General features: G+C 43.7%; 2 protein-coding genes and 1 long non-coding RNA gene across 6 annotated transcripts; 1 reads left to right on the top strand and 2 right to left on the bottom strand.

The window, feature by feature from the left end:
* Window positions 1–1,927: 1,927 nt before the first annotated feature.
* CENPI (centromere protein I) lies at window positions 1,928–18,616 on the bottom strand. Of its 4 annotated transcripts, XM_051630432.1 has the most exons (22): window positions 18,583–18,604; window positions 17,300–17,379; window positions 16,660–16,986; window positions 15,703–15,840; window positions 14,648–14,766; window positions 13,532–13,639; window positions 13,325–13,373; window positions 12,988–13,034; window positions 12,188–12,277; window positions 10,596–10,724; window positions 10,183–10,347; window positions 9,819–9,939; window positions 9,530–9,621; window positions 9,114–9,231; window positions 8,951–9,015; window positions 8,400–8,497; window positions 7,417–7,552; window positions 6,731–6,855; window positions 5,585–5,633; window positions 5,256–5,489; window positions 4,076–4,117; window positions 1,928–3,262 (listed from the first exon to the last, which is right to left on the bottom strand). In XM_051630432.1, the coding sequence occupies exons 3-22, from the start codon at window positions 16,874–16,876 to the stop codon at window positions 3,131–3,133; spliced, it is 2,274 nt and encodes a 757-aa protein (XP_051486392.1). In that variant the 5' UTR covers window positions 16,877–16,986; window positions 17,300–17,379; window positions 18,583–18,604; the 3' UTR covers window positions 1,928–3,130. The 4 variants fall into 4 exon arrangements, with proteins under 4 accessions (XP_051486392.1, XP_051486391.1, XP_051486390.1 ...); XM_051630431.1 differs by lacking the exon at window positions 17,300–17,379 and having other exon boundaries at window positions 18,583–18,616; XM_051630430.1 differs by lacking the exon at window positions 18,583–18,604 and having other exon boundaries at window positions 17,300–17,489.
* An 86-nt stretch (window positions 18,617–18,702) lies between these two features.
* On the top strand, window positions 18,703–23,372 carry LOC127389606 (uncharacterized). The gene is made up of 3 exons (XR_007890671.1): window positions 18,703–18,783; window positions 21,511–21,611; window positions 22,420–23,372. It is a non-coding gene; the product is annotated as an uncharacterized LOC127389606 (long non-coding RNA).
* Window positions 21,330–25,760, bottom strand: TMEM35A (transmembrane protein 35A). The gene is made up of 2 exons (XM_051630264.1): window positions 24,629–25,760; window positions 21,330–21,868 (listed from the first exon to the last, which is right to left on the bottom strand). The coding sequence occupies exons 1-2, from the start codon at window positions 24,746–24,748 to the stop codon at window positions 21,482–21,484; spliced, it is 507 nt and encodes a 168-aa protein (XP_051486224.1). The 5' UTR covers window positions 24,749–25,760; the 3' UTR covers window positions 21,330–21,481.
* Window positions 25,761–26,142: the final 382 nt, after the last annotated feature.

Below are 26,142 nucleotides of genomic sequence, written 5' to 3'. Positions count from 1 at the left end.
GGCATTAGGGATGCAAAATGCAAGCAGAGGGAAGCAGGCCAACAAGAGAATAGAAACCAGGGACACAGAGGAACCAGTTTCTTCATTCCAGCTGAAAACAGGTTGAAATTATTAACTCTTTCAGAGCAAACTCTCTCTGAATGGGCAGCATAAAAGTGCACAAGTAAGTCTGTCCCCACATCATGAAATTGTGATGAAGAGAAACACAAAGCAAATGTGGCTTCAGAAAAAGAATTCAGCTTAACTCTAGCTCAAGACATTTGCATTTTTAGATGCATAATGCTTAGGCCAAGGTGTCTGGCAGGGGAGGGGTTAATGGCTTTGGTTCTGTGGGCCAGACTTCCAACTGATACAACTCAACATAGATCCATTAAGAAATTAGCACCATCTGCTTATCCCAAACAGGATTCTGGCCCTGGACTTCGAAATCGTATCTAAAATCCACTCAGATTTTTCTAAAGGGAAAGGCCTCACTTTCTGGAGGCATCTAAGAGGCAACTAGAAAAGCTGCAGGATGTGGCTGAGCTGAAATGAGCACTGCCCTGGCCTGCTTATGGTATCAAAACCCCCTAAATGGAAAGCACATAGAAGTCCCCCAAGAAGGGAGGCCAGACAGGACTTGGAGCAGATCATCAGCTTTTACTCATGGGGGGACAGGACACAAACCAGCATTCCCTGAGATCAGCTGATATGAGGAATTTTGACTTTGAAACAGCATCCTCTAGAAAGAAAAAGCACACTCAGGTGCAGACCCAAGTGACACAAAAGCACGTGCTTTCTTCCAAGAGGACTGTGTTGAATCTAACCCCCTCAGAGGGAGGTTGCAGGCTTGACCTAAACTTAAATATTCTGGGGTGCTGGTTGACAACATGAACATGAGCCTTAAGTGAACTCCCTCTGCACTGTTCCTAGGAAACAGCACCACGAAAGTTGTTTCTGCTGCAGTTTCACAGTGTACATACTTACAGGCACATTTCACAACAGGGAGACACAGGGACTAGAGGAAATTCCCTGACTTGTCACTTACCAGGAACTGGATGGATCTTGACTATCTCCATTTCAGGCCTCAGAGGAGATGCTGCAGTCAGCCAAGTCTTGGAGCATGTGCTTGTTGTAACAGAAAATGGTCCACAAAATTTACCATGATGGTTAGACAGTAAAGAGCAAGCAAGGGGGGGGGGGGGGGGGGGGGGGGGGGAAGAAATAGTATAGCAGCACATTCCTCCCTAAAAGGACCATTCTTCCATTGAAGTGGAATGTTAGTAAAGTCAGATATTTAAAGGTCCAGATGTGAGGGAAACCTCAAGGGAAAACTGATCTCAGGGATCAATACCTACACAACATGCAGTGCATTCTGCTGAGCCTCTGCAGCTCCCTGAGGGAGGCTGTGGTGAGGTAGGGGTTGGGCTCTTCTCCTAAGCAAAAAGGGATAGGACAAGAGGGAATGGCCTCAAGTTGTGCCAGGGGTGGTTTAGATTGGATATGAAGAAATATCTCTTCACTGAAAGGGTTGTCAGGCACTGGAAGAGGCTTCCCAGGGAAGTGGGTCACCATCCCAGGACATATTTAAAAGACATGTAGATGTGGAGCTGAGAGAGATGGTTTAATGGTGGCCTTGGCAGTGCTGGGTTAAGGGTTGGACTTGATGACCTTAATAGTCTTTTCCAACCACAATTATTCCACAGCAGTCCTCTGCCAACAAGACAAGCCTTTAAAGGAGAGAACTGGTGATATGTTAGGGCCTCATCTTGAAACACATCCACTTGGAGGAATTTGTAATTTGTGGAGCTTCCCTCTTGAGAAAATATAATCAGGAGAGTTGAAGATCTGTTTCCCCAGACAGAAATGAGGAAGCAGCACTTAGAGCAGCTGGAATAACACAGCCAGATGAGACAGGGCAATACTTCAGTCTAAGCAGATCTCTCTCTTTCATAGTCTTCAGTGAAGTATTTTTTTATTCTCTGAAGAGAATATATACACATATAAATATATATACACACATTAACCAGATCATCTACTTGAGCTGAGAAGTGTGGTACTTAGCCTAGAGCCAACCTAACTGCGAGAGGATGAAGAAACCAAACACACCCTTTGTGGCTCTGGAGTCACTCTCAGGACTGATTCCTCTACTGGATCAAAGTACAGATTCACAATGCAAAATTCAGTATATTCTGTCTCACCTTTCAAGTGGTCACAACCTCATTTTAGAACAGTGAAAAACAAAGGTCACTCCACTTTTTGAGACCTGAGTTCAGCTTTTCCCAACTTCTACTCAGTGTTAAAATGAAATGACAGGAGAAAATACATTTTGTAGCAGTTTCCTCAAAATGGCAGGTTGGAAATGTTTTACAGGATATAAATTATATATATGTACAATATACAACACATACAGAGCTAAAAACACAAGAAGGAAAGCTACCTTTGCACTTTTCAATAGGAAATGGTGAGCTGGTGGCAACATTGTTCAAGAGCTTAACTCATCAATAAACCATCAACTGAGCACCAAATTTTCCAGCTGCATGAGAAGAATGATATAAGCAATGTTAGCAACAAGTCTCTTTTGGAAGCTTCATCATGAAAATGAAGTTCAGGAAGAACAGTTTGGTCAGCCTGCTACAAGCCAGTCTATAGAGGGTACAAGAAGGAGGTAGGAAACTTGTTGTGCTCTAACCCAGCCCCTCTGCAGCTTCCCTGACAGGCTGAGTACATTGATTCCCATTACCTGCTGCCCAGGAAGGCAAAGCAGGTCAGGGATCAACATCCCTGACAAACAAAGCAGGACTGCTCACTGCAGTGTTGAGATGGAAAATGTTTGTTTCTCCAACCAAGCAGATACTCCAGCAGAGAAAAACAAGGATGAAAAAATGTGGATGGTACAGAACACATGAGCTCAGCAGCTTCAGAGCGGAGAAGTTCAGCAGGGACAAGAGGGGGTTCAGTGTTAGTGACCCAAGCCAGCCTCAGCATTCCTTCTGTGTCTTCACTTTCCTAAAACAGACATCAGTACAAAAATGCAGACATGGAGAATTGCTCTGTTTCTTTCCTCTCAGGAAGGAAGAATTAGTGACACAGTCTATTCTATTCTTCTTTCCTGTTCCAGATGATAAAAAGGCTCCAGTGAGTCCCAGGGTCACCCCTGCACATCTCCTGCTTTATTGTGGGAGGCCTGGGAAACACGATTGATGCTGCTTTCAATAAAGACCTTGAGGCCCTTTAAACCTTGTGTGTAGAGATATTCCAGATACCAGTTCCACTTTCTTCCCTATACAAACAGAAAAAATAGTTAGATGTGCTGGACAGAGCTTTGTCTCTTTCTTAGATCAATCTGAAAGGGTCTGCAACTAAACACAGTTTGACAACATCCATCCTAGCCTGTAAATACCCACAAGGATACAGGGTCATGGATTGCTCCCAAATGCCCAAACTTTTCACTTAAGTATCACACATTCTTAGCTTGAATGTGACAGTTATCTTTTTTTAATACTGAAGATGTTTATAAATCCTAGTTCTAAAAGGAGCATTGGCTATTGGATCAACAGTGAAGATGTCAGGAACCAAATGAACATGGATATGAAAAGCCTTCCTTCCATCACTAATGGTGGCTCCTCCAGACCAGGTTTGAAGTGGCCTGGGATACAAGAAAGGAAACAAAAAGCCTCTATAATTGCTCAGTGGAGGATCTTTGTTCAAAGCTCTAACAAGGCTACACATCCATCTCAGAAATTTAATATTACAATTGAGAACAGAAATTCTGCTTCAAATACATCAGAAACAGAACTTCTTATGGAGCCTGTAGAGAATAATAAAAGCAGCCTTGTCTTGATTCTGCTCTGACTCGTGGAGGGAACAAATAAAAATCCCAGCCCACTACCCGCAGATGACTAGATACATAACTTGCCAGGTGTCCTCCTGTTTGGCCCTGTTAAGAGATTGAACCAAAGTCTACAGCTGGAATCTTCCCCTTTCCAAATTTTTGTACAGCACTTGTGGAATTGTTGAAGAGTATCACACCATTCTTTTCCACACAGCTGCTGAAAATTGCCTGTTTTCACTTCACTGAAGCAAGAAATCTTACCTTAATTAAACTGAAGTTGAAGGTGGTATCTTCTGGCCAAGCCTTAAGGAGAGGGAATAAAAACAGTATCAAGTCAGATAAACAGTATGTCCAGAGTTGCTGGGCCTCTGCTTAATCCCCTCGTAAATCAGAAGTTGCAGGTATGCAAAGAGATTCAGAGATTTTTAATCATGGTTTACAATGGACTTCCAGCATCCTACTGTGTCCAGAAGTGGCAAGGTAAGGTAGAGACCCCCTTGCCCTGTGCTGCAGCTTAACTGGGGAGCAACAGGGAATATTTATAGGTAGGGCTTTAACTATTGTCACTCTGCAGTGTAAAAGCTGCCTCTTCAAAACATTAGATAATTCCCAACAATGAAAAAGAGCAAGACAAAAGAACCTAGGGACATTGAGAGTATTGCTTGTGTTCTGAGTGTGCAGCAGAGCAGTGCCCTCTGGTGCTCAGCACTGAAGTGCTGAAGATGGCACTGCAGCCAAGTGTTTCATCTTGTCTTAAGACACAGGAAAAAAATATCAAATATATTATATCTGTGATAGCAAAATCTCCTTCTTGGTTCTGCAGTGGGAAGAAGGTCAACAATCTCCACCAGGTTGTGGGTTGTTTGTTTTCAGGTTTTTTTGTTCAGTTGTTTGGTTGTGGTTTTTACTTACAAAAGAATCAGAAGCCTCAGAATGGAAAGGATCTAGACAAAAGAGATGAACAAACTAATCCTGCTACAAGAGGAGGAAGGTCAAGGAAAATAAGTTGTATATAACAAAAATAAAATAACCTCCTCTGGCAGAGACAACATGGGGGTTTAATCAGCAATAAGAAACTGACGGTGTTTCTCACAAATGTTTGGGTCATGCTCTGCATTTTGGGGGGCAGGATGCACTGTTGGGAAGCTTGTGCTGAATTGATCAATTATTTCATGATTTAGCACTTTTAGTTCTATCCTTAAAATGATCATAAGCAGAAATTCACATCTAGAACTGTTACATTCATGCTCTCATACCATGCAAACAAAGATTATCCAAATTATGTCCCTCACCTAACACAAACACAGAATGCCTCATCAGATTTGAAAGCTCAGTTGACTCTACAAGTCAGCCAGGACCCTGAGAGACATTTCCCTATGGAAACTGTCAAGACAGAACATCTGTTGCCCCCAATGGCCCAGATGTTGGCCTACAGCATTACCTGCTGCAGGAAGAGGGCAGCATAGCCCATCATGGCTGGGTGGTTGACAATGTTAAAGCTGGTTTTGAAATCCTTCACTGCAGTTTTCTTCAGCAGTTCATCATCCATACGAAGGCCTTGAGGATGAATATCATTTTGGAATGCACTGGATGTCCACAGACAACCCACCATGGCTGTTATGTACTGGTTGTACTCTTTGTATGTCTGGCTACTGAACTTGAATTGCAGTATTTTCTGAGGGACAAGAAAACAAAGCAATATATAGTATCCTCAAAGCAGTTTTGTGCTCACTCCAGTCCATTCCAGCACACAGGAATTGTCCACAGTACCTTTTTACTCCGCTCATTTTCTTTGGCAGCCACCAAGTTGGCTCGATACCTAAAAACCCAAAAGGGAAAGTCAGGTGCCTGTCAATTTTTACTTCCCACCAGTGTTGAAAAAAGCTGGAGGAATGTATATTAAGAAAGCTTATTTACTCCCTGAGAGAGATCATTGAACTTTACTAGTAAAAAGCAGACAAGAAAAATAATTCAAAGGGTCTTTATCACTTCGCATAGACCCACCCTTTTACAGGCAAGAGGGAGACACCCCATATTATTAATCTCTTAAAAGATGAAGACATGACCAGTTTGCCTGGGACAATGACCTTCATAAAGGCAACATGCAAGAATTCACATTCAGTCTTAAAACCTGTGAGAAATTGTAGTGTATTTTTAAGAAGGGAGACTTCCATTCACAAGCAGAGGAACAGAAGCCACTGGAAGTAATGCAACTTGACAGTTGTTCCATATAATAAGCACCAGCTTCTCTCTTTCCCCAGAGACCATCCTGTCGTGTTAATTACCCTGCAGACTCCTTAGAGAAAAAGCCACGTGGTTTCTCCCATGCCAGCATCAACAATTGGCTACTCTTCTTCTCAGATGCAACTACTGGAACTAACAAGGACAAGAACAGCAGCCGTGCTGGTGCATCCTTGCAGGGAGCTAAATCCTGCTGTCTTTGGGCCCACCAGCAGCATGGGGCAATCCCAAATTCCAGCTGAGTCTGGAGGTGGCAGAAGTGATTCCTACTCAGCACCTTACAAAATCAGTAAGGAAAAGCTCAAGCCTAGTGGTCAAAGTCCAGGAGTGAGAAGAGAAGTTGTCCAGTTAACTAGAAGTGATTGGAGCTGGCTGACTTAAGTTCTCTCAAAACAACATGGGAACTTCTTCCTTCACCTAGCACAGGTGCAGAAATAATACTAAAAAAGAGGTCAGAATCCTGCTATTTTGGATAACAGGCTGGAAAGAAAAAAAAAAAAGTGTAGGAGCTATAGCTATGAAGTCCTGTATCATGAAACTGGGCATAAGTGGAACTTTTGCCTTTGCATTGCATGACAAGAAAAAGTAGATTTCACATTTTACACCAAAGTAATTTCCTTTCCAAAAGACTGAAAGAGAAGACAGAGTCCCTGGAGCCCATACCCCGTGCAGTACCTGTACATGATGTAGCAGAGCTGGTTCAGGCTGACAGAATCCATGCTGAGAAGTGCTGGGTAGAAAACTCCAGCAGGTGGCATTATCAACAGAGGCAGGTTGTACCCCAGATACATGTCACAAACCTGCAGGAACAGAGCAAACCCAGGCAGGTTATCACTGCCATTAGCAAACCACAAAGCATCTCAGAGGGAAAGAGAGGACACTGCAGTCCAGCCACCTCCACCCACTTCCCCAAGGAGGGAAAGGCCAGGATGAAGCAATTCCTTTTGCTTCCTTCTTAATACGAAACATATTCATCAGTTCCTCTCTCAGTCTCTGATCCCACCATTTAGGCACATCACATTTTGACATGGTTACTTGCTCTATCAAATCTACCCAGATGCCTGAAAAAAGCAGCAGATGGTTTTTTTTCTCATCTTTCAGATCATTCTAACATAGGTAGCTTGGACTGGGCTAGACCTGACCCTGTTCCTAGCCTGGTTTGCTGGTACCAGCAAGGCAAACAAGCCATGCATCTCTTCCAGTTGGGAAATTAAACCTTTCTATTTGACCTTGCTGGAATTGCATAAACACATGATAAATCTTTGCTCTAAGAAGAGATGATATGGCTGCAGCTAAAAAAAAAAATGCAAGCAGCCTTAGTGTCCTGGGATTTTGAAAGCCAACATGAAGGGGATACATACGGTCTCATAGAAATCCAGGATGAAGTACAGCAAGAAACTGCGATCGTTTTCCAAACGCAAGGCAGCAGTGGAGATCCACCCAACAAAGTGGATCAGTTCAGCCACCATGTTCACCTGTTCAGAAAGGGTGGTGTTCCTGCAGCAGTGACATGATGCAACATCAGTATGTACACCTCACACCCCTTGGCAAATGGTAAAACAGAAATTGAATTCACCCTTCTGCCCCCCAAGCATTCAGCAACAAGCATTTGTTCTTCGTCATCACAGAATCATGGAATGGTTTGGGTTGGAAAGGACCTTAAAGATCATCTAGATCCAACTCCCCTGCATGGGCAGAGACATCTCCCACTAGACCAGGTTGCTCAGAGCCCCATCCAACCTGCCCTTCAATACTTCCAGGGAGGGGAAATCCAAAACTTCACTGGGCAACCTGTGCCAGAGTCTCATTACCCACACACTAAAGAATTTCTTCCAATGTCTAACATAAATCTCCCCTCTTCCAGTTTTCATCCATTAGCTATTGTCCTCTTTCCACAAGACCTTGTAAAAAGTCCCTCCCCAGGTTTCCTGTAGCCTGTTCAAGCACTGGAAGGTGCTCTAAGGTGTCCCTGGAGCCTTCTCCTCTCCAGGCTGAACAGCCCCAACTCTCTCAGCCTGTCCTCACAGGAAAGCTACTCCAGCCCTCAGATCATCTTCATGGCCTCCTCTGGACTTACTCCAGAAGCTACATTATTACAAATATGATTCAGCTATCAGTGTTTGAAGGATTTTGACTTCTGGACATTTCAATTTTCAGTGTCAACAGGAAATACTTTTAAAGAGAAAGTACAGGTTTGACAAGAAAGCTTACACTATAGCAGAAATATCACAACATTAACAACCTTCCAGGCAGTCTTTATGCTAGGTAATAGGGCTAGAATATATATCTAAATGCACTCATGAGCAATGCCCAGAGCACTGTACTGCATTTATTTCAAACTTACAAAGAACAGACTTCAGAGTCAGACTCTGAATCCAGATGAACCACGTGCCAACGTAACCAGTTCTGCAGCAGCTCCTTCAGGCTCTCAAGAACACTGCACTGCAAGAGGCACAAGGAAAACAGGCTGATAATTTACTAAGTGAATAACACCAAACAGAAACTGCCATGACAATTAACATATATGAGATTCTAAGGATCACAAAGAGCAGTGAGATCATTGCATGTCCCCTTGAGCTGAATGTATAGATGACTTTTCCTGGAGAATGTGAATTTCAAACAGAGTTAAAACTGCAACACAACAAACCAACTCACCTTGTGTACCATCAGGTTTTTTTATTTCCAGTGTACCAGTAAAAAAAAAAATAATAATAAATAATATATATCTTAAAGGCACTCAAATTCCCAAAGTTACATTGTAAGTATATACTTTATACTCATTTTGGTACAGACTTCACCAAAAGAAGTCCCCCATGTAACCCCTCAGAATGCTCCACCTGACACAAGTGTAGATAACATTATCAACAAGAAGCACATTGTGCTCAGTTAATTTACCTTAAAGAAAAGGGATGATGTGAAAAACAGCTGTGCCAGGGGATCGTAGAGTTGCGACTTCATTTCTGAAATAAATGAGAAATCAGCATAATATCTGTGCACACCTTCTGTCCCCCAAAATCTGACACTGTCAAGGTTCACCCAAAGGATCTACAATACCTACCAGAGAAGCTGCTGAGAGGGATCCAACTCACAAGTCTGAGGATCTGGGATTGGCAGCAGGAGCCATCCCAGAGAGGAAGGCTCCTATACAGGAACTCTTCACAGGAAGAAAACCCCTCCTACAAAGCAGATGATGAACATTCAAAACCTCATGCCTGCACCTTGCCATGTTCAGCCTGGAGAAAGAAAGAGGCTTACACCTCCTTCCTGCCACACAATTCACTGGGACATTCTCTAGTTATCTTTCCTGCAGACAACAAGGTCATGACCAGAATACTGACTCACTCTAGGAATATGTGTTTTTGTTACTTGAGACACTGTCACCTCTCAGACATACTACAGGAAACAGGTAAGTCCCAAAAGTACTTTAAGGAAACAGTTTGTAAAACACTTGGCTTCCACAAAACAGGCACTTACCTGCAAGAAACACTCTGTCTTGTAGGCAGTTTCAAGGAAGTCCTTGAATTCTTCTTCGTATCTGCTATTCTCAGCCACACACCAGGTACATTCTAAACAGGAGAGAATATTGTATGTGAACACAGCAAGAATAAACTCCATCAGAAACAAAATTCAGTTCTCCTCCAGTAGTTGTTTTAACAATGTGATTATCACTATAAATCTGAAGAGCAAAGTACCATTATTGAAAGGTAAAAAGCCTCAGACATCCTTTACGTCCTTATCCTACAAGGTAGCACTGAGTTCCTACCTTCCTGAAGAGTCTGGCCCATCCAATAGTAGAGCCTCAGGTAAATAGATTCATCTTTGACACAATTCATGTAGTGAAGCAATAAAGGGTTTGTTAGCACTGAACCCATCTGGGAAGGAAACTGCAAGAGAAATAATAATAAAGAAAAAAGTTATTCAGTATTTACATCAGAAAATGGCCAGAGAATCTTATTCTATTCGAGTTGTCTAATTTTACTGGCAACAAGACCATCTCCAGGACTCCTCAGGTATGACTAGATGCTCTGTCAGACCAGGTAGCCCACTCAGTAGTCACATATAAAAAAAGCATAGGGGAATAACCATTGATCTCTCAAAACATTCACCAAAACCTTCCTGAAACTCACCTCTAGATGGTGGATATATTGTAGGAGCTGAGAAAAGGTCTGCAGCTGCTCCACTGGGAAAGACTCATTCCTGCTGTACAAATCAACACTCTTCTGTGCGTTGTCCTCTTCTAAATTATTTTTGTTTGTGCTGCATGCAGGTATAACCAGCTGGGTATTCCATTTCTGTAGAAAACACAAATAAAGAGCAACGACTTGGTTTCCAATGCAATCATGTGCACTTGTGACCAGTATTCCCATATTTTGCAAAAAAGATATTCAGACTTGGATTATAACAGGAATGCTGCATTTCTATATAGCTACTCCACCCTTCCCCATGCTGAAATAAAGCCCAAGAGCCATGATTTGCCAATATTCATAATGAAAACAGCTGCCTGGCACCTCCCAGAGTCAGCCTTAGGCCCATAACCTACCCTTTTTCGTGACTGAGGTTGAGCTGTGCCTAAAAACAGCAGCTGGGACACTGGGGTGTTCCCCTGGTTTCTTCGTCTTACTGTGTTGAGTGCTGCTTTCCATGGGCCCTCTGCATTCTTGAAATAAGTCTGAAAACATCAATCAGACATCTATGAAAGAAGCCAAACTCAGGCAAAGTGACAGAAAGACCAGTTTCTATTCTGATAAATGTCACCATGGTGATACATACACAGTCAGCTCTGCTTGACAGACCAAGAGGTGAGGTTTTCACAGCACAGAACTCTCATCATCCCTCACTTGCATTACCTTTTGACTGTAGAGCTCAACAGTTGTGCTTTTATTTCCTTCTGAAATGTTGTCCTCTTTCTCAGAAGGGGTCCCCAACACTTTGATTTATAATCCTAATTCAGATCAATCATCAATTCATAGAGCAAACCTCAAGTATACATTAAAACAAAACACAGCTAAGCTATGTTTATGCACATTACTAGAAAAGCTTCCTGAATTCAGCATCAGTGATCTCCAAAAAGAAGAAATTGTAATAAAATTCTCAAATTAATGGAGATGCTACAGCTAAAAAGAAAAATGGAAAAATGAACTCAACACCATTTCTGCACAAAACTTTTTTTTCTCCACTTCAATTGCAATCAATCTTTAAACCCTAATCAGGTGTCAAACCATCACAAAAGTATTCAGATGGGTTTGGGTCTAGGTAATTTTATTATACAAGTTACACAGTGTGTTCATAAAAACAGGTGAAAGTGTATTTGGGTTTCTGTTGCTAGTTAGTTACTTCACTTGTGTGCATGTCAAGAAATGCAAACTCTCCAACAGATGACTGTGCAGCATAATGCAAAATATAAATTTATAGAGCAATTTAAGTACACAGCAGGTTGAAATAAAACAATTTTTCTTTTACAGAAACACAGCTTGCATACATAGAAATTAAATGTCTTTTCTAAAAAAAACAAACCACCACCAAACAAACTTTACTTCTATCCACTGAAGTACCAAAAGAACATTAGGTCTCACCTGCTGGTATTTTTTGTTACAGGTTCAGTTTCTGCTACATATATTCTAAGTGGTCAAAGGGCTAAGGACACATAAAGGTCTCTCTAAAAGCAGAGTCATATTTTTTGCTCTTACCTTGAGGTTCTGACAAATCAGCTTTCCACATTTTTCCCCACTATTTTTCTCTTTCCTATGACACAGACTTTCCAAGTGGGAAGTACCACACTGGCTTCCAATGTTATTTGTACTTGATAAAAATCAGCAATTTGGACAATGCCTTGTGCAGTTCAGGTGAAACAACATAATTTTGTGAAACAAGTCAAAACCAGCAAGAACACCAAAAGAAGGATGAAATAAATCCTTGTAAGGATAAATGTAGGCACCATTGCATTCCAAATGATCTCATTGTGCTGCAGAGGAAACAAAACACTAGGCAAGGAATCCCTCATCTAAACCTGATTTGACTCTAATAAAAGAAGAAATAGAATTAATCTTGACCATGAAGTCAGCTTAAATGGAAAGTTTGGTACAAATACTGTCATAAGTACTGGCTCCAAATAGAGTAAATCTAATTCCTTACCTTTGTCTTCCTAGAAAGATTTATGGTCACTAGCTCAGGACAAAAGGTTTTGTAAAGTGATAATAGAGCCTGAAGATGAGGCTGCATTCCCTGCCAAATAAATTGGATATATTAGAGGACAAGAATAAAACAGAATAAAAGAAAACATATGTGAGGTATGTTTAGAATATAGCTACTCAATGCTGTATTCCAGAAGCAAAAAAACAAAAAAACTCCAGTGATTACTAAAAGCTTTCTAAAGCTACATGTCAGGAAGTAACCATAGATAAAAAACTGAAAACTAAAGAACAGAAACTGTGTCAATTAAATACCATAAGGAAAGGATTAAAGAAGAAACCTTCTACAGTCATAACTCTAATAAAAAGGAATTTAATGATCAAAAGTATGAAAAAGTCTTCTGCAGCCTAAATGCTCCAAAGCACATTACAGCTACAGGTTTTTTTCTTACAAAAAGTGAAGCAAGATCATCTACAATCTTATCTTTCTCAGTGATTTTTTGACTTGAAAAAGTAAGATGAATAGAAAATTAAAGCAACCCCTTGCTGTAGAGATTTTACCACACCTATCCACCAAACATAAGGCTTTGTGCATGTCATCACATGTGGCCACAAACCACAAATAAAAATCAGGGATGCACATGCAAGATAGTCAAGCCCTGATGCTACCAGGATTACAACCCAGAATTCAAAGTCTAAGCCTGTCCTGAGGCACTAGCCACTCTTCTCCATCCTGAAAGGACAGTCTTACAGGTCACATTATCAGCCACAGTTCAAAAGCTACAAGATTTGAAGTAAACTCACCATTTTTGCTTGGAGGTCAAGCAGTCTCCTGATCCGAAAAGGCTTGACTGGAAATACAATTAAGAACATAATGGATTTAAACCCCACTATATCAGAAATTGAAGCAAAAATGCAATATAACTGTTATTATAGAAAGTCACAACAAAGCAAATAGAACCAATTAGATCCAATCCAGAAAGTGTTACACAAATCAGGCTGAGCTACCACTCATGCTTCCTTGCCTTAAAAGCAATATATTGGCTAGTGTTGCCTTAGCTCCATTGGAAGAAAAGGCAGTGCTGGCAAAGAAAAGAAGAAACAAGCTGGTATTCCAGCTCATCCAACTGGATAGACTCACCATTTTCTTTCCTGGTCAGCAGGTAGAGCACGTGGCAGACGTAGGGGCACTGCAAAGAAGAGGAACCAACAAATTACTCTGCTGGTGCAGACTGCTAATAAGCATACACCAAGTTACTCCAGGCTAATTTCTAGCATTAAGATGCATGCTACTGAGGAACATTTAGGTTTACTTTGTCGATTCCATACATTCTTCAGCTCTCCTTACCATCTTCTCATCTTGCAGGAAGAAAAAGAAGAAACCATAGAGGGCATGAATTTGTTCCTTGTGATCAATGAAGTCAAACATTGTGATCAGCCATCTTACAAAAAGCAGCTGCAGATAGGAAAAAAAAAAATCATATTACATTAAGTGATGGACAAAACCAAGACAGACCAGTCACTAGCCAGCTTAAGAGACACAGTCATTAAGGATACATGCCACTTTCAATGTTAACCAGACAGCTACAGATGAACAGTGTGGAAGAAAAATCTGCCCAGAGCACTAACTGCCACATCAGAACGGAAAAAGCAGCTCAGTTTTGAATGTGTGCTAACTCCCAGATAGGATCTGAGGGCCCCTCAGGGGAAGACAGACACTGAGGTGCTGGGGCGTGTCCAAAGCAGAGCAACAAAGCTGGTGAAGGGTCAAGTCTTATGAGAAGCAGCAGGTAGAACTGGGGCTGTAAACAGTCTGGAGAAAAGAAGGCTCAGGGGACACCTGACAGGACGTTGTAGTAAGGTGGGTGTTGCTTTGTCCCTAAGTAACAAGCGATAGGATGAGAGGAACTGGCCTCAAGTTGTGCTGGGGGGTTAGATTGGATATGAGGACAAAGTTTTCCAATGAAAGAGTTGTCAGGCACTGGAACAGGTTGCCCAAGGAACTGGTTGTGTCACCATCCCTGGAGGTATTTAGAAGATGTGTAGATGTGGTGCTGAGGGATGTTTCATGATGCAAACCTTTGTGCAGAGTACATGAAGACAAAAAAAAAGACTGTTTTGCTAACGTGATGTTGCCACAGCCCAGGAATGCAGAACCTAAGGGATACTCTGCAGAGGCTGGGGAAGAATGCCTGACATAGCTTGAAGTATTCCACCGAGATGCTGGAGGAGAAAACATTCCTGAGGAACTTACAGATACAAGACATGCAGGAACAGTGCAAATTTCCACTCACAAAAAGAGTTCCAGCTGTGGGTGTCTCTGCCAATCTTCCTAAATGCCAGTATCTCATGTAAGAACCTTGTAAATTAAAACCAGGATTTTTGGGCCCCCCTCCCTCAAAATAATCTGCCCTCATTATTCCTGTGCAGAAACAAGAACTACTGTCAACATTTACTGAGTTACCTGAGTGTTGCCTGAGCACTTGCTGGCACAGAGCCAAGACACAGAAGAAACCACAGAACTCTCTGGTATTACTGAGGCTGGAATCAGGCTCTTCAGCAAACGAGTATTTACTGTATCAGCTGGAAAACAAACAATTTTAAATAAGATGGTGCTCATGTACCAGGGCTTCTTTGAGATGGTTTTGCAGCTTAGGTCAAAATTCCCTCTGGGCAAAATTATTCAGTGTTTCATTGCCTAAAGCAATGAAGAAGTACACAAGCATTTGGTAGGGACTTAACTATACCTCAAAAATTATTATAAATATTTCTTTCCAGCTTAAAGAAAGAAAATGGAATATCTAGTATTTTAGTACTGAAATAGCTTTTAGACTCTTGTTAAGACAACCAAAAAATTTCCGGTAATATTAAACAACCAATACAGGTCAGTATTCTGGAGATAAGCTAGTAATTTTCAACCAAGAAAAGCACTGAACACTGAACTAACTGCATAATGGGGATAGAATCCTGTGCTCCTCTTGGGTTGAAGGGAGGAGAAAAGTTTAGGGATTTTTTTTTTCCCATTGAATATTTCATTACTTTGAAGTGTAAATGGTGGCCTCAGTTTCTCAGAAAGCAGTATCAGGCTGCACTGACAACTCTGAACCAACACCTAGCATGAAATTTCAATTTTAGTAAGTTCACAAACGCAATTGTGTCAGGTGATTTATTTTGATCTTGGGGAAAAGAAACATACAAAAAGTTATAACAAGGAAAAGACACAATGGTTGCTCAGAATGCAATTTAAACCTTTCAGACACTTGCAATTCTTAACAAAGGAAATATGCTTTTCCAAAAATATTAGTAGCAAGCCCTAATATTTTTCTGGGTATCACTCCCCTGCAGCAGGAACAGAGGTTATTTTTAGTGTGAACTCAGAAATGACACTGAAGCACGCCAGAAAGATTAATTTTACACTAAAATAACCAACAAAACAGTCACCATAAACACATTCTCTCCAGCAGATTTGATGAGAGAGGAAAAAAGACATTCACTTAAGACAGTGTACAAATGTTTTACCAAATTTGCCACTAAGTGCCACGTTTAGCAAGACATCAAATCCTTCAGGGGGTAACCCTCTTTGCTGGGCAATGCTTTCCACAGCAGCCAAGTGTTTTTGCAGAACACTGTTCTTCTTCAGGGAAACATTGTCTTGAACTAGGGAAAAGAAAAAAAAAACACAACAAAATACCAGGGAAAAACAACTTCTGAACCGAAAATGATCCAACTTAGACTTCTATGAACTGTCCCTACATATATTTGTTGGGTTCTGTACAAAGTAACATAAAGGGGAAAACCTTTTAAGACATTGAAGAAATATTACTTAGGCATTAAGGAAGGGAATCAGCAAATAAAATCAGATTATTATGCTGTTGTTGAGACTTAGTTATTATATTTTCAGTCAGAGAATCACAGAATGGTTGGAAAGGATCTCTGAGATAACAGAGTCAAACCATCATCACAAATAAACCCAAACAAAAAAAAAAAACACCAAAAAACACACCACCCAAAAAAAATCCCCCACTCAACAAAACCCCAAACACCCCACACACTCCAGCAAATAACACCCACAAACAAGAAACCAACTACAATCTCAGCCACTAGAGCCTACCCTGAAGTGCCACATCTGCACATTTTTTGAACACTTCCAGGGATGGTGACTCCACTACCTCCCTAGGCAGCTGTTGCAGTGCCTGACCACTCTTTCAGTAAAGAAATTCTTCCTAATGTCCAATCTAAACCTCCCCTGGCCTAACTTCAGACCATTTCCTCTGTTCCTGTCATTACTCACTTGGGAGAAGAGGCCAACATCCACCTCCCTACAACCTCCTCTGTAGAGAGCAATGAGTTCTCCCCTCAGCCTCCTCCAAAGTAAACATCCACAGCTCCCTCAGCTGTTCCTCATATGACTTGCTCTCTATACCCTTCAACCAGCTTGGTGAAGTCCTGGGTAGTTAACCTTAAAAGTGCTCTTACCTTTCTCAAAGTAGCTCAAGGCTTGCTCAAGGGAGTCTGGGTTACTTTCATTTTCCTGATCATTACAAGACTGATGATCCTGGGCACTTTTTTCCAAATCAGTCCTCCCTCCTTTTCTCCACGCTGAGAGATCAGTTTGACTTTTATGGTGAACTTGCAGAGTCTGCTCTGAGGACTTCAAAGTCCGTCTTCGTTGCATCTTTTCAGACTCCCCCATGAGACTGGAGGATTTTACTCATTTGTCATGTGGGTTCCAATCCTTCATTACAGAGGGGCAAGAAAACAGATCAGCCTCCAGGAACTGGAAAACATCAGAGAGCTGGTTCCCTGCAAGAAAAGGAACCATTATTTTCCTGACAAACAGATTTTAGAGGGATGCTGCAAAATGTAACAGAGTTAACTTCAGAGGAAAGAATTTAGAGCCAGCTAGATTCAAAAAGATCAGGCAATATTCTTAGAAGATGGACAGACAAGTGTATCAAAATTCCATTCTTTCTTTCATTAAAAAGAGGACGAGAAAAATACATCACAAGTAAAAATTAACATAAACAAAAAATAAACAGCTTTTTAAATATCTGATAAAAGCTTAAATAGCATTTTGATCCAAAATTGACATAGCAAATTAGAAAAACACAATCACCAATTTTCTTTATTTTGTGCAGTCAGTTTCATTACTTGTACTGTGTGTGCCAATGTAATCAGCCAACAGGTCAGGATTTTCTGCAAGGCAATGCATGGATTTTAGAGGATCATAACAATACTCATATTCCTAGTTTACAAAAATTAGATGCTTCTGCACTTTTTCTAAAAAATGATGACATCTCAGTACACCTTCAAGTGAAGCACAAGAGCCACCAACTACGCAAAACTGCCTAGCTTTGTGTGAAATACAGGCCTGGAGAGTGGCATTTTCCCCTCAGTATGCTGGAGAGATCAACCTTTCACCCACCAAATGTGAAATGTTGCTACAATTTCCTACATGTGCTGGAGCCTGCCTTTTGTTTCCCTGACATGATAAAACAGAATCATTTTCATACTCCCTTTTCAGCTCTCACTTCCACAAGGTGTTAGGATCATCCCTATTTTTCTACAGGGTTTGTTTATCACTAACTTCCCTGTGCAGCATATCAAGAACAAATCTCTGGCTGTGTCCAGACCTCCTCTGAAGGTGAATGATAAACATTCACGTCCACAAATTAAATCAACTGACCAGGTGAAACGTCCCCCTGAAGGGAAACACCAACACGTCAGAACTCTGACAAAGATGCTTTGCTGGGGGGTGACTAACAATAACTAAGATGCTCCAGAACACTGACAACTCCTGGTTGCGACTGTGCCAGGGTTAGACTGACACGTAGGAGCTGCAGGAAACACCAGGCACTGGATGTTGCCTGTGGGACCCAAGTGGCTCAGGAAGCAGGCTGAGATAACAGCCGCCGGGTGCCGCACTTCGGAGCACACCACCAGCTTCCTCAGGTGCCTTAGCACCTGCTCTACCTGTATCTTTTACTCCCCTTTAGTCCTGCAGGAGCTCTACCAGACAGGTTGGGTGAGGAAAGCCAGCAGGCCCTAAAGCAGCACTGGCAGGCAGGCTGGAAAGCACGTTCTTCCTGCCAGCGGGCCCACGGCGGCACAAGCACCGAGCACCAGACACTTCCACCCGGCCCCTTGGCAGGAACACCCCCTCCTCCCCTCCCCAGGGGTCCATACACACCGCTCCCCCGCCAGCGGCTCCCCCGGCCGCTCCCGCCGCGCCCTCAGCCACGCTCCGGCCGCCAGAAGCGGGGAGCAGCCCTGAGGGAAGGGAGGGAGCCGAGGCCTCGCCGGCCAAGCCGCGGAGCGCCGGGAGCGGCGGCAAGAACCCCCCGGTGCCGGGGGAGCGGCGGCGGGGAGGCCCGTCCCGCTGCCCGGTGCCGCCGTTACCTGCCGGGCCCCAACGGCCGCCGGTTCGAACCGCCGCGCCCCGCCCCGCGCATGCGCACTGCCCGCCGCCCGGACAGCCGCTCCGCCCCCGCGCATGCGCACTGCCCAGGGTCCGGACAGCCGCCCCGCTCCCCGCGCATGCGCAGCGGGGCTGTGGGGCGGGAGAGCAGGGGGAGCGCTGGGAGCAGCGAGAATGTAAAGGTTAGAAGGGTAAAATCAGCGTCATGGTGTTATAAAAGGACTGGGAGTTGGGGCTGTTCAGCCTGGGGAAGAGAGGGCTCCGGGGAGACCTCAGAGCACCTTCCAGTGCCTGAAGGGGCTCCAGGAAAGCCTGGGAGGGGCTGTTCACAAGGGCTTGTAGTGAGAGGACAAGGGGGAATGGCTTTAAACTGAAAGAGGGGAGATTTAGGTTGGTCATCAGGAAGAAATTCTTCACCAGGAAGGCACTGGAACAGGTGGCCCAGGGAGGTTGTTGATGCCCCCTCCCTCAGGTGTTCAAGGCCAGGCAGGATGAGGCTTGTGCAGCCTGGGCTGGTGGGAGGTGTCCCTGCCCATGGCAGGGGGGTTGGAGCCTGGTGGTCGTTAAGGTCCCTTCCAACCTTCACCGCTCTGTGGTTCTGTCATAACTAAATCAGTTCTTGGCACCTCATCACTTCCAGGAAGCAAAAAGATGACTGGTAGCTTCCAAAAATAGTTTGCTCATGGTGGGAGGCAATAATGGAGGTCAATCCGATAGAGACAAATACAGAATTCTCATTACTGAGCTCCAAGAGGAGTCTTGTCAGCCTCTGTTCTGAGGAACACAGAGCCACAACTGGGGACCAGTAATTGTTGCAAAGGTGAAAAGAGGGGGATGTTTTTCAGAATTCACTTGGAGTCTTTTTTGCAGGGATAAGCTTTGCCATCTAGACTATTTAATACACACCATGACATCTGTACAGGTTTTGACAACATCACAAAAGACAAACACTTCTTTCCAAAAGTTCACTGAGCTAGATGCCCCCCTCGAGGGGCTGCAGCAATTCGGGTGAGAGTCCTTTGCCTAGGAATACACAGGGGTGGTTCTGAGTTGGTGGCTTTTTTATTTGGTTTTGAATTAACAAGTGATTAATAACTCCACTCGGGGCACGGTAGATGAAATGTCTTTCAGGAAGTAAAGGAAATTCTGTATATTTTGGGGGTGACCTTGAGGTAATCTGTAAAGACCAGAGATTGTCTAACAAATGTGGCCAGTTGGTAGTTTCCTTTGTTCAGGGTGCACATCTGATAAGAAATAATTAGACATTCTTCAGGGCTCTAGGAGGAGGATTTTTCAGCCTATATACATCCAGGACTAGATCTGTTTCTACAGCAAATTTAAAAAGGAAACTGGATAGACTGCATATGGACATCCATCATCAATTTTTATAGAGACATGATACATTTTACTGCTGTTTTAATATCTTTTCTCACTGCCACATTGTATTGAAGCTGGAATTTATGTAAGGCTGTTTCATGGAAGTGTTAAAATATCTCTTTTACACGCCTGTGGCTATTAAGATATGGCCCAGTAGTGCTCAGATGGTTTCCATCCTGCATCCTGTCTTTCTCTGAAACTGCCCTGGCATGATTCTGCCCAGCTTGAGTGCAGTGTTTGAGCACAGGAGAAATATTTTCAGATCTGTCTCTCAAGAAAGAATTATTATTTTTTTTTCTATTCAAGACTCTTTTTTTTCTCCAAATTTCAAAAAGTTTATTTTCATGAGTAATTAAGAAAATAAGGAAAAACTGAAAACAGACCCACATCAAGAAAAACAAACAAACTCAGAGGTAACACATGCTTCTTAGGACACTCTGTAAGATTTCAGATACAACAGGGATTCAGGCTCTGGTGACAGGGCTTCCCCCAGCTCACCACAGCTGTTTGTGGGATGAGCAGCGAGGTACATGGACACATTCAGATGCTCATCTATTGGCAATAACTGACAATTCTATAAAGTTGCAGTAGCTGTTGAAAAAAGGGATTATTTTTTTTCTTGCTAGGCAATAGGGAGCACAATGCTATTTGCCAACAGCAGCCAGATATTTTGGAGTTCTCTGGGCAGTTCTGTTCCACATCCTCTCACCAGGGATCCTTACTCTCTGCCAAGAAGGATAAAGGAGCTGCCATTGCCTTGTGTGAAGTAGGCAAAAAATTACTGTTTTCAGGCCATTGTCCCAGCTTTAGAGCCTCTGCAGAGTGTGGAAATCGAGGCAGATGGAAATAGTGCATTCCACATTTTCCCTGGATAACCAGTTGAAAGAAAGGATGGGGCACAGAGGCAGCAAAGCCTGAAGGATCCCTTTCTCAAACAACAGACAGCACTTTGATGCTTGGTGGGGTTCTTTTCCCCCCTTGACTACGGAGAAGGACATGTGGATTTGTGGATGGGGCAGCACAAGCCAGCGCAGGGACACGCTAGATCTGTTCTACCCTGCTGCTGTTGCCAAGACTGCCACACAGAAGTGCATCCAGGCCAGGTTTCAAATGCCATGAGGCTGGGGGGGCTTCTCAGGACTAATCTCCCCGTGGCAGCAGTGCTGACTTAGCATGACCACCTGCCCAAGTCTTTGCCCATGCTCTCAGGCCCGTTTTGCAGCTCCTGCTGAGGCCAGAGCTACTCCACCAGGCTGCTGACTGTCTCCAAGCTCTCCAGGTTAAAGCTAGCTTGTGTTTTTCAACATTACAGGGCAGCAGCAAAAGCAAGACTACAGTGTAGACATCCCACGTGTCTCTCAGACTTCGAAGTGCAACTTTATTTAGACGGACAAAAAAATTATAAATAGGTAAATTAAGAAAAAACAAAACAAAACAAACCATTTTTCTGGGTGATTTTGGAGAGAGCTGCCCCGAGGGTCCATATTTCTCACATGCACTCAACTAAGATACCTTCATTTTGCCTTTCTCAGGAGCTGCTTGTTGGATGAGTGGCTGCTCATCCCCGTTCACTGACAGGATCCTCTTCTCCGGCGGCTGCTCCTCGGGCTGGCGGGCGATCAGCAGGCGGCAGGTGAGCAGGATCCCAAAGACCAGGGCGTGGGCGTAACGCTTGAGGGGGTCCCCCACCAGCTGGTGGAAAAAGAGCACAGCCAGCACCAGGAGGAGGAGGAGAAAGTTGGCCACGTCTTTGGGGCGACCGGGCACCAGTGTCATGACAATGCCACACGCCACTTCCAGGGCCCCGATGCTCTTGCGGAGAAGGATGGAGCTGATTCCCATCTTCTTCAGCATGGGGAGGGCCCGCACGTAGCTTTTATATGCTCGCTTCTGAAATCAGGCAGGAACAGCATGGAACACCACAGTGTGAGAACATAAAGGCAACATTTCCCATGTCAATAGACTGCAGAGCAATATAACCTAAAGATAACTTCATAATCACAGACCCCTCTGGCATAATATCCAATCAGTACCCCCAAAGCGTCTGTTGGAGGGATATTAACACCATCAACATGCAGTTCCCCCTTTATCATCTGTTGGAAACCAGTTCTGCAACCTAGTACCCATCTTCTGAGCTAGGGCCAAGCCAGATGTTCCTTCTCTTGAAACCTGAAGTTACAATTGCTAGAATTAGCAATGCAGAACCGTGTTGTTAAAAGCAAGTCCTGCTCTCAAGAGTAGCTCATCCTTTAGAATTAAATAACACACCCAGTCCCTGCACAGTCAAAGCACTGCAAGTGAAAACACAAGTCTCTTTCTGCCTTAAAGGAATTCTCAACATCCCAGTGTTCATAGGCAGTACTGTCTTAGCATGGAACTGAGCTGAGATTCACCAATCCTATCCTGTGCTGACAAGCCCTTATGATCCTTTCTTTCCTCAGATGAAAGCCAGCTGACATTTGACACCCTTTGCTCCCTGGGTTATACTGGATTTAGAAGCCATCTAAGTTGGAAGACTGCCTCCTTACACAGCTGCCTCATTGTTTCAGGGAAGAAACAACCTCTGTCCTTAGACACGTTCAAGTTCTTGCATTTGAACATTAAGTGCTTGTGGACTTACTGTTTTGTTTCTTTTCTTTTTCAATCAAACATTTCTTTTTTTTTTTTAAATTATTTTAATACAGCTCCTAGTTATTGGAGACACTGAAATTATTTCCACTTACACTTGAGTCTCCTGTCCCTGCAGATATTCTTGCCACTGTGTTCTGTGATTTTTAGTCAGGAAGAGAGAAATGGAAGCCAAATCTCAGTACAGAGTTGTTCAGCTCTCACAGGCACTGATAAGATTGTAGATACACTTCCATGTGATTTTGGAAACCTGCACTACAGGCAGACAGAACTTCTCCCACTTCTCTGTAGATTTTGCTGCTTCCTTCCAAGACGAGCAGCCTCTTCACGTGTGATTGAAAAATAATACAGCACTGCAGTTTTTGGTACTAAATAAAATATCATGACACTTATTCTAAGTGTATGTATTGTAAGGGTGCATCGTAAACCTTCAGTGAATAAAAACTTTCCTCAGAGCAGACTATTTTTAAACTGTTGTGAAAAATACAGCTTTATAAAGCAATGTCTTGGAGTATTCTGGTAAGTATTTTAATACACAAACTAGTGTGTCTGGGTTTTGCTGGATGAAAAACTGGAAGTTTGGTGTTTTAGGTAGATAACAAAGGTTGTCTATTTTTGGGGGCTTACTGATTGGCAAGATCAGGTTTTCAGTGTCTCCATTACATGTCAGGCCACTCTGGTATGCAGCAGAGCAAAGGCAGGAAAGCCCAAGGACCCATGTACATGCTTCAGTGTGGGCTATTAAGAATGATGGTGCTGTGCAATATCTCAGTGCCTCTGCTTTCTCTTTTTAAAAACGGAAATAATTCCTGCCTGTAGGCCTGACTTGTGGTAAAGCAGAACGGGACAAAGAAACAGAATATTTTACAGAGCAAGGATTTTGCAGTGCTTCTAAAGTCCCCATGCTTTTTTTTTCCCTGCCCTTTATGTAGCAGAAGAGCTTTGTTTTCTGGACATTTTAGCTTAGTTTCTTGCTCCCAAGTTACTTCTTGGTGATGGTTCTCTCCGAGATCTGTGTGCTGGGCTGCAGACCAGGCAGTGCCATTCGGGTGTTATTTGAGAGCTAAGGAAAAGCAGCTGGGCAGGGGGAGCAAAGGGAGAGAACAGAATGTGCTGGAAACTCCCAGCACTAATTCTTAAGGGGCACAAAAATTTTACCAGTGCTTTTCAGCCACTGTGATAAATATACCAGGGGTGCGGGGGAGGAGGGCGGCAGGAGAATAAACAAACACAGACAAGGAAGCAAAACGTGGCAGCCAGTCACTTGCCTGCCTGCAGCTGGCAAAGCTCTGCAGCAGGCCCTGGGCAGAGAGGAGCACCAACTAGCTCACCAGCTGAGAAATGCACAGGATGACTCTGCCCTCCTCTCCTCACCCCCTTCCCATTACACAAGAGGAGGAGAACCTCGTTTCCCAGAATAAGGAGAATAAGGTGACTATTGATAATAGCTTCTTCTGCCAGCTAAGAATCTCAGAAGCGTTTTACGGTCATTCATTAATCCCTGCACAAGTTGGGTGACAGAGGGATAATCAGGGTCATTTTCCTTCCTTTAAAGCACAGAATTTTGTGGATAATCATCTGACTGCCACAGCAGGCATTTGCTTTTCCTACCTGGAGTAGGTATTCTCCCAGGGATCAGATGCACCTGCCCAGTACATTTCTGGCGCTTCGTCAGACCTGGCTTTTCCCAGACCCGTGTGTCCCCATCTTTCTGCAGGCATCGGTGTGCTGTGCTTACCCCATCCTCCTCCCCTCCTTGTCCTTAAGCACAAAAGATTTCTCCGTGGGTGGGCTCAGACAGAGCCCAGGCAACAGCTGCCAGGATATCCTCGCCACGGCATTTTGTTTATCTCCATGTCCATCAAAGAAGCAGACAGATAAGCTTCTTCCTGCTCCCTCCCATCGATCAGGGCTCCAGAGCCTGATACCCTCCACGTATCCCCCTGCAAACACTGCTTCTGCTGCAAAGATCGAGGAGAGAAAGCCCTGAAAACGCATCTCCCTCCGTGCCGCCGTACTCACCATCTCATTGTAGGCATCTCTGCTGAGCCGCGGGGTCAGTTTGATGGTCCCCATAAAGATGAAGAAGAGCCCCAGGGCCACCGAGAGGGCAATGATGGTGATAGTCCTGGGAGATGCCATGGAACGGGTCCTGGGAACCGGTCCTAGCGAGGCCTTCTGGATCTGGCTGCCAGCTGGGGCAGGAGGTAGTCAGTCACCATGGAAGGAGATGAGGAATAAAGCTGCAGCAGGGATGAGAGCGGGAGGGGGATTCAGCCTCCTCCTCTCAGCAGCCTCCGGGTCCTAATGCCCGGAAGCAGCTCCAGCTCCTGCTGAGCAAGGAGCATTCCCACTGCTCCCACCATTGCCATCCCGTTCCCTTGCACGTTGCATAAATTAGCCACAGGAAGCCAAAACTGAGCTGGCTCGGGGGATGAAGGAGAGGCAGCCAAACACACAGCGCGGTTCACGCGTTATCAGGAGCAACCTGCTATGGAGGAAAAGTGGTCAGAGGTCCCTGGGATGCAAGCAGCTTCCAGTTTCAGATGCTCAGAGACTAGTACACAGCAAACAACATCTTGCTTAATACATTTGCCCCAGAAAAGCAAAAAAAAAGTTGTCTTGCCTCTGTGGTGCTCCTGCAACCTGATGCCCAAAAGGGACAGTGAGGCTACTGTGCCACCCTCCCCTGCTGCAGATAAAACCTGTCCTGTATGTTCAGCTCTCCAGAGACTAGCAGGAAGGTTCCTGATCCTCTATTTCTGTTTTAAAGTCATTTTCTCTTCCCCTCTAATTTGCAACAAATTCCCTTTTGACAAAAGCATAGCCAGGCTAAGCAGAAATCCACTCAGATCTCACAGCAGGGAGCCAAGGTATAATTGTACAAAACAGAACTGCTGGAGAACTGCAGTCCTTACTATAAACTGAAAGAGAATTAAACTGTGTGCAAAAATCTTACACTCATGGGGAAGTACAAGAGTGATGCTTCCCATGCCTGTCAGAAATCTCCCTAACACCCCCCTTTCTTGTGTACTAAGACTCAAGTCCTAAGCCCATGTATTTTAATCCCCCATGACTTGAGAACTGGTGGTTGTGGCTATTTTTCCAAGCTCAGGGCTCCCTAGGACTGGAGTTAAAAGTCTGAAAAATACAGGCAGCTCTCACAGTTTTCTTGTGAGTTTATCAGCCTTGATTCACCCCAATCAGACAGGGAACATAGAAATGTATTCTGCTACTGGTCTGGTCTAGATAACCAGGATAAACCAAAAGGTAACTTCAATACAACATAAAAGTAAGAATTAAAAAATAAAAAGAGCCCTCAAAACAACGTGGATTCACAAAACACAAGGAAGCTGCTCACTCAGACCTACCTCCAGGTTGTAGCAACTCCATCTTCTGAAGAGCTAGAGAGAACTTCACTCTACACCCAGGTTCACAGCTTGCTAGTCAGTGAACATGGCAGGACAGATGCAAATCACACACAACTTCTGGATTAGCTCTTGCAGAGCAACCTGATGAGGGAGTAAGTTGGTGCT

This window comes from Apus apus, chromosome 12, assembly GCF_020740795.1.
Source record: "Apus apus isolate bApuApu2 chromosome 12, bApuApu2.pri.cur, whole genome shotgun sequence".
NCBI lineage: Eukaryota > Metazoa > Chordata > Aves > Apodiformes > Apodidae > Apus > Apus apus.
This window is presented reverse-complemented; position numbering and strand designations above follow the sequence as displayed.